Source organism: Lolium perenne, chromosome 5 (genome assembly GCF_019359855.2).
Source record: "Lolium perenne isolate Kyuss_39 chromosome 5, Kyuss_2.0, whole genome shotgun sequence".
Lineage (NCBI taxonomy): Eukaryota > Viridiplantae > Streptophyta > Magnoliopsida > Poales > Poaceae > Lolium > Lolium perenne.
This window is the reverse complement of record NC_067248.2, coordinates 212454476-212463120: the sequence shown is the minus strand read 5'-3', so window position 1 is coordinate 212463120 and position 8645 is coordinate 212454476. Positions and strand designations below refer to the sequence as shown.

General features: G+C 38.3%; 1 protein-coding gene across 1 annotated transcript; it reads left to right on the top strand.

Annotated features, from left to right (window-relative positions):
- Window positions 1-6597: 6597 nt before the first annotated feature.
- Window positions 6598-8383, top strand: LOC127298210 (taxadiene 5-alpha hydroxylase). The gene is made up of 3 exons (XM_051328130.2): window positions 6598-7531; window positions 7636-7823; window positions 7924-8383. The coding sequence occupies exons 1-3, from the start codon at window positions 6598-6600 to the stop codon at window positions 8230-8232; spliced, it is 1431 nt and encodes a 476-aa protein (XP_051184090.2). The 3' UTR covers window positions 8233-8383.
- Window positions 8384-8645: the final 262 nt, after the last annotated feature.

Here is an 8645-nt window from a genome sequence, read left to right as displayed (position 1 = left end):
ATATAATCTCCACCTAAATTTTCCAAAACTCGAAGAAGGTACACCTGTAGTAAATATATATGTAAAATACACTATGCACAGTAGATGCTAAGAAAAACTTATGTTAATCCCTTGGTGGTATCAATTAATCGGATCCCATACTAACTCTATGTTTTCTTATGTACACAATTTGGTTGTGCGATAAATGATTTGGGTGGTAAATAAAATCTTAAGCCACACTTTTGCGGTATATATTCATTGAAAACCATACTAGTAACACTATATTTCTAGTGTCCACTATTTTGGGTTTACTCTATTTTTTTATGACGATTCATTGCATGACCTAATATTACTATCCATGATTTTGGAGATCAAAGAACAACTAACCATATTGAAAAAAATATTTTTTACTGCTCTAAAAGCTTACATTTACGGCTGAATAATATACTATTTTAATGCATGTTGACCCATTTAATAAATACACCAGCGAACAAGCAAACCCTAATACAAGTCAGTATGTAAGTAGACTTTGAAGGGTACACGTCAGAGATTTTAAGCCAACGTACCAATTTGTTGTATCACATAAAAACTCTATTTTTTTTAATATCCGCGCTCTGGATGCACTCTTACTAATCTAATTATGTTGATTGATTGGAAGATCTAATAAATATTATGAATAATTTCAGAGAGCAAGTACAACTAAGCATATTGAACAAATATTTCTTTACTTGACTGCTCTCTTATTACTCGCATACAACTCAGAATATATTGGTTCAATGTAGTTTCTCCTAAGGAATGGAATAGTGAACATAGAAACCAATGAGATAAAGAGTACAATGATATATCTACGTAAAATAAACTCTTCACATTACATGGTTGGAAAGGAAAACGCGAAAAAATATCATACATCAACCCTTAGCTAGCTATATCAATTAATTGGGTCTTGTGCTAACCCTATGTTTTGCATTATCTATGATTGGGCTATGCTCTTACTAATATACTCCCTCTGTTTCGAGTTAGTTTTCGTTGCTTTGGTCAGCTCTGGTCTTGATACAAGCATGTATCCAGGTGGGTTTTAGTGTTTACGTTCGCTTGTTTTTGTAAAAAAAAGTATTGCGAGAACTAACTAATCTGAAATGGAGGAAGTGTTTATGATACACAATTGCACTTTCTAATAACTAGTATCCATGATTTATGTGACGACAATTATCTTCCAAACGATACAGATATAATCTACAGGGAAATTTTCCCAAAAATCTTCTTGGATCCTCACCTCTCATATCTAAGAAGTTACAGTTATATGAAATAAAGGAAAAGATCATCAAACTTGTATAAGGTACAACAAAAATGAATATATATGTAAAATACAATATGCACGGTATATTCTAAATAGAGATTATGGACCTCTAGTAATTTTTTATGATGACTAATTACACGGCCTAATAAAAATTATCCACAATTTTTTAGATCAATGAACAACTAAGCATATCGAAATAAAATATTTTTTTACTGCTCTAATAACTTTCATATACGTCTAAAAATATATTATTTTAATGCATGCTGACCAAGTTAAGAATAGGCTTGGGAAAAAAGAAACTTAGTAAAAGTCACTATGTAAGTTGACTATGCAGAATAAACGCTAGAGATCTTAATTCAATCCTTGATGGAATCAATTCGCTGGATCCCGTACATATTCTATTCTTTTCTAATCTCGTTGTCTGGATGCGCTCTTACTAATCTAAATAGGTTGATTGGTTGCAAGATCTAATAAATATTATGCATGATTTCGGAGATCAAGGACGGCTAAGCATAATGAAATAATATTTCTTTCCATGACTGCTATATTATCTTTCACATACGACTCGGAATATATTTGGTTGAATGTAGGTTCTCCTAAGGAATCAAATAGTGAACATAGCAGCCAATGAGACAAAGTAGTAAAACGATAGCTCTACGTAAACACCGCACTTTACATGGTTGGAAAGGTACACGCGGTAAAATATCATAAGTCAACCCTTATGTTTATCAATTATTTGGATCCGATAAAAATTCTACCTTTTATATTTCCATGATTTGGCTATGATCGTACTAATATACTCTCTTGGTTCCATGTTAGTCGTTATAGCCTTGATCAGATTTTGTCTTTTTTTTTTGACCATGATCAGATTTTGTCTTGATACAAGCATTTATGTAGATGGATTTTATTGTCTAGGTTGGCCTGTTTTGGAAAAATATGTAAGGACTAATTAATCTGAAATGGAGGGATTATTTATGATAAATGATTAAACTTTGTAATAACTATTATCCATGGTTCCCGTGTGAGACTTATCCTCAAACCCATATAGATAAGATCTCCTCGGAAATTTTTCAAAAACTCTGCGATATTCACCTCTCAAACCTAAGAAACTACAATTATATGAAACAAATAAAAGATCATCAAAATTGAAAAGGTACAATTGTAGTAAATATATATGTAAAATACACTATGCATAGTATATGCTAAATAAAGATATATTATGCCAATTCCTTGGTGGTATCAATTCATTGGATCCTATACTAAATATATGTTGCTTATGTCCACACGCCCTTACTAATCTATTTATGATATATGATTTAGTTGCTAAAAAAAATCTTAAGTCACCCATTTACGGTGTATATTCATTGAGAACCATACTAGTAACACTATGTTTCTAATGTCCACTTTTTTGGGTGTACTCTATTTTTTTATGATGACTAACTACATGGATTAATAATTACTATCCATGATTCTAGAGATCAACAAAACAACTAAGCATATCGAAAATATTTGTTCACTTATCTAAAAGCTTACATATACGGCTGAAAAACCTACTATTTTAATGCATGTTGACCATGTTAATAAATAGAACTGCCAAAATGGTCACCTAGTACAAGTCACTACGCAAGTATACTTTGCACGAGATATTTTAAGTCAACCCTTTGTAGTATTAATTCCCTGGATCCAATACAGATTGTTATTTTTTCTAACGTTCACACTTTAAATGTGCTCTTACTAATCTAATTATGTCGATTTACTAGTATATCAAATAAATATTATGCATAATTTTGGAGATCGAGGACTGCTAAGCATATTAATAAATATTTCTTTCCTTGACTCCTCTCTTATCATTTGGGTGCAACTCAGAATATATTGATTTAATGTAGAATCTTCTAAGGAATGAAATAGTGAACATAGCAACCAATGAGACAAAGTAGTACAATGATATCGTTACATAAAATAAACTCCTCATGCCACATGGTTGGAAAGGTACACGCGAAAAATATCATACATCAACCCTTAGCTAGCTATATCGATTAATTGGGTCTTGTGCTAACCCTATGTTTTCTATTGTCCATGATTGGGCTATGCTCTTACTAATATACCCCCTCTGTTCCAAGTTATTTTTCGTTGCTTTGGTCAGCTCTGGTCTTGATACAAGCATGTATCCAGATGGGTTTTAGTTTCTACGTTCGCTTGTTTTGGTAAAAAAAAGTATTGCGAGAACTAATTAATCTGAAATGGAGAAAGTGTTTATGATACACAATTGCACTTTCTAATAACTATGATCCATGATTTCTGTGACAAGAATTATCTTCCAAACCATACAGATATAATCTACATTGAAATTTTCCCAAAACTCTTCTGGGATCCTCACCTCTCAAATCTAAGAAGTTACAGTTATATGAAATAAAGGAAAAGATCATCAAACTTGTATAAGGTACAACAACAATGAATATATATGTAAAATACAATATGCACGGTATATTCTAAAAAGAGCTTATGGACTTCCCTTGGTGGTATCAGTTCCTCATATCCCATACTAACTCTATGTTTTCTAATGTCCACAATCTGGTTGGGCCCTTACTAATCTATTTATGATAAATGTTTTGGCTAGTAAAGAAAATCTTAAGTCACCCTTTGGTGTTGTCAATTCATCCAAAACTATTCTAGCAACTCTAGGTTTCTAACGTCCACTATATTCAATGTACTCTAGTAATTTTTTATGATGACTAGTTTCACGACCTAATAATAATTATCCATAATTTTATAGATCAACGAACAACTGAGCATATCGAAATAAAATATTTTTTCACTGCTCTAATAACTTTCATATACGTCTGAAAATATATTCTTTTAATGCATGTTGACCTTGTTAAGAATAGCCCTTCCAAAAAAGAAACTTAGTAAAAGTCACTACTCCCTCTCTCACCGTTTATAAGGCATGCGCGTACCCCTAGGTCGTAAATTTGATCAATTTAGCATTAGTTATATGTTATAAAAATTATATCATTGAAAAGCTCAGATGTTCTATTTTCTAATGATATAATTTTTGTATTATATAATTTAAATTATATAGGTTAAATTGATGACCTAGGGGTACGCGCGCGCCTAATAAACTGTGAAGGAGGGAGTATGTAAGTTGACTATGCAGAATAAACGCTAGAGATCTTAAGTCAATCCTTGATGGAATCAATTCGCTGGATCCCATACATAATCTATGTTTTTCCAATCTCCGTTGTCTAGATGCACTCTTACTAATCTAAATAGGTTGATTGGTTGCAAGATCTAATAAATATTATGCATGATTTCGGAGATCAAGGACGGCTAAGCATAATGAAATAATATTTCTTTCCATGAGTGCTATATTATCTTTCACATACGACTCAGAATATATTGGTTGAATGTAGATTCTCCTCAGGAATCAAATAGTGAACATAGCAGCCAATGAGACAAAGTAGTAAAATGATAGCTCTACGTAAACACCGCACTTTACATGGCTGGAAAGGTACACGCGGTAAAATATCATAAGTCAACCCTTATGTTTATCAATTATTTGGATCCGGTACAAATTCTATCTTTTATATTGTCCATGATTTGGCTATGCTCGTATTAATATACTCTCTTGGTTCCATGTTAGTCGTTATAGCCTTGATTAGATTTTGTCTTCATATAAGCATGTATGTAGACGGATTTTATTGTCTAGGTTCGCCTGTTTTGGAAAAATATGTGAGAACTAATTAATCTGAAATGGAGAGATTATTTATGATCAATGATTAAACTTTGTAATAACTATTATCCATGTTTTCTGTGTGAGAATTAACCTCAAACCCATACAGAAATGATCTCCTCGGAAATGCCGCCATGTTCGGTAAAATTCCCCTAGATTTTTTAGATTCCTCAAAAATAAAAAGGAAGAGTTTTAGAAGCATTTAGATTTTGACGAAAAAATACAAATATATATAACAGCTGGACTTGTGGTGCTCCACTGTTATGTTGGTTAGCCCTAGATTCAGATGCACGATCCAACGGCTCCTAACGTGCGTAAACAAACACACTATCCATGGGCTCTTGATTATGCGTTCTTATTGGTGGAGGCAAGGCACACATCCTATCTCTCTCTTCTTCCTCATCCTCTCTTTCACAAGTCCCTCTCTTCTTCCTCATCCACTCTATCATCCCAAGCTATCTTCTCCTTCTCCTCCCTGCCTCCTCCTCCCCTTCCTCATGAACCGACGACCTCGTCGACCGCCTCGTCGGGCCAAGGGTCGCCACCTGCCTCAGTCGCAGCTAGCCTTGGCACGGCCCCTCCCTCCCTCCTCACCAACTGGCCTCCGCGCTTCGCCCCTTCCTCTCCGGCTGCCGTGTTGCACCCCTCCCCCTCCTCTTGCTACCAACACCTTCTCTCGCCTACCACCACCTCTTTCCTGGCCTTTATCTCGCCGACCAAAGCGTCTTTGCTGGCAGCATAGAACATACCAGCATAGCTTAGCATAAGACAAAAAAAATTAAAAATTATTCGCAACAAAAAAAATCCGCAAAAAATGCAGAAACTCAAAATTTCAAAAAAAAAAATACATGTGGCGCACTGGTAGCAATTACCAGTGGTGACGACTGAAGCCCTAGTAGTGGCGCATCACATATACACCATTAATACCCATAATAGGTGCGCCGCTGATAGCTATTTTCTAGTAGTGTCAACTTTTTTTTGTCTCGTGTGTCAATTGGCATGTAGCAGAGAAGAGGAGCAGAATGATGGACATGTTTTGTTTATGTTATCTAGCACTGTGCAACAAGTTTGTTGTGGTTTGAGTGGTAGGTAATCAGTTATTTATGTTGGACATCTCTACTGATTTAGTTGATCTTTCCCATGAGTGTTGCATGCATTTTCTATTTAACTGATGATTTGTCATTCGTCTTGTTAATGCCTTAATGTGCTGTCTTGACTAGCACGTACTACCTCTGATCCTAATAAATCGATTAAATCCGACTAGAGAGAGTATCTTGCATACATACCGGAAAATGATTTTCAATACTGAATTACTCTATAACATATAAGAAATTAAATAAAATTCCCGAAGCAACGAGCGGGCATGTTTTCTAGTATATAATACTAGATAGATAGATGTATGTATCATTAACATGAGCAAACATAAAAAACGAAATCCTCTAGTTGTACATTTGTGTGCAAATAACAAATAAGGATCTTCAATTAAATTCTGCTCTCGCCAAATCGATGCCAGCTCCTATATATATGTATGTCGCTATATGTTCCAGTTATGTAGCATCGATCGATCTATCAGATGATCATTGCCTCTTGAATGGATTATTTGCCCAAAGTCGTAGCGCTCCTGGTGACGGCCTTTGCCATTGCCATCCACCTCCTGACCAGAGCTAAGAAAGCATGCCCGGCCAACTTGCCCCCTGGCTCCCTGGGTCTGCCGGTGGTTGGTCAGACACTCGGCATCCTCCGCGCCATGCACGTTAACAGCGTCGACCAGTGGTTTGGGGACCGGATCAGCAGGTATGGTCTGGTCTCGAAGTTCTCTCTGTTCGGCAAGCCGACGGTTCTCCTCGCCGGCCCGGCGGCCAACAAGTTGATGTTCTTCGGCAGCTTGCTGCCGCCGTATGTGCCCCTGTTCTCCCAGCGTATTATCGGGGAGAAGAACATATTGTCCCTCTACGGCGCTGATCACCGTCGGATCCGTGGCGCTCTAATGGAGTTCCTCAAGCCAGACATGCTCAAGCTGTACGTTAATAGGATCGACGCCGAGGTGCGGCACCACCTAGAGGAGAACTGGGCCGGCCGGACGACCGTCACGGTGCTGCCACTAATGAAACGGCTGACGTTCAACATCATCTCCGCGCTAGTCTTCGGCCTTGAGGCGAGCGCCGTGCGGGACTCCTTCGCCCATGACGTGGGGTGCATGCTTGCAGGCATGATTGCGATCCCGGTGAACCTACCGTTCACAACGTTCCGCCGGAGCCTCAAGGCAAGACAAAGGGCTCGACGGCTACTCGAGGGGATCATGCGGGAGAAGAAGGCGGAACAGGGGGACTCGCCCAACAAGAACCTCATCAGCCACCTGCTCAGCATGAGAGACGAGCATGGCCAGCAGGTTCTGACCCATGAGGAGATCGTCGACAACAGCTTGATCCCCATGATTGCCGGCCATGATACCGCGTCCACACTCATGACGTTCATGATCCGCCACCTCGCCAACGATCCGGCCACCCTCGCTGCCATGGTTCAAGGTACGTAGAGCAACTGCCAATCTGCAATGCTGATGTTGTTTTGTTTCTGTCATTTTCTTTTGTCACTTCGGTCAGTCATGTTGTGTGTTAATTTTGAGATACAGAGCATGAAGACATTGCAAGAAACAAGGCTGATGGAGAGCCCCTTACCTGGGCAGACCTGTCAAATATGAAGTTCACATGGCGAGTAGCACAGGAGACACTTCGCATAGTCCCTGTAGTGGTCGCGAGCTTTAAAATAGCACTGGATGACATCGAGTTTGGTGGCTACCGCATACCAAAAGGATGGCAGGTGCATTGCAAATTTGGACTCCATGTTCCTAACTTTCAGCTGCACCATCATTTTTTGAAGCAAAACAATTTGGTGATGCAATTCTCAATCGTCTTATCAGGTGTTTTGGACGGCAAGCGCAACGCACATGGACCCGAGCATCTTCCCCGAGCCAGCTAAGTTTGACCCGTCCCGGTTTGAGAACCTGTCATCTACGACGCCACCGTGCTCCTTCGTCGGGTTCGGCGGCGGCCCCAGGATATGCCCTGGGATGGAGTTTGCAAAGGTCCAGGTATTGGTGACGATGCACTACCTGGTGAGACATTTTACATGGAAGCTCTCCTGCAAAGAGAACACTTTCACGAGAAATCCGGTGCCGTCGCCGCTGCATGGCCTGCCCATACAGCTCCAGCACAAGAGCGCTCTTTGATTGCATCCAAACCAAACATCAATGTCAAGGATATATGATGGTGTTGTATGCAATGTTAATTCCTCACCTTTCTTGTGGGTATGTAAAGTATCACGTTTTAATTTCATCATGGGTGGCATGTCTTCCCATCTGCATTTTTTTTCTTTCAAAAGTGGGTCTCGGCAACGATTGATATATACAACCATATTTATTTTAACTGTTCACAACTCATGGGTATCCCGTAACGTGGATACACACAAAAGTTTCTTTGGACAAGAAAATGATGTGGACCAATATTATCAACACAACAGAATCCTGCAGACAGTGATTTGAAGAAAAGTTCGGAGGCTAGCAAACCAAATTTACTCGTATGGACAAGAAAAGGATTAGATTACTATATCATTTTTTTGCAAAGCGAAGAAAAAGAAATATCA

Bases quoted from the DNA above. Each gene is read 5' to 3' on its own strand.
- LOC127298210 (XM_051328130.2), top strand. From the start codon at position 6,598: ATGGATTATTTGCCCAAAGTCGTAGCGCTCCTGGTGACGGCCTTTGCC. The intron at 7,532-7,635 runs GTACGTAGAGCA...TTTGAGATACAG, and splicing joins CCTCGCTGCCATGGTTCAAG to AGCATGAAGACATTGCAAGA. The intron at 7,824-7,923 runs GTGCATTGCAAA...TCGTCTTATCAG, and splicing joins GCATACCAAAAGGATGGCAG to GTGTTTTGGACGGCAAGCGC.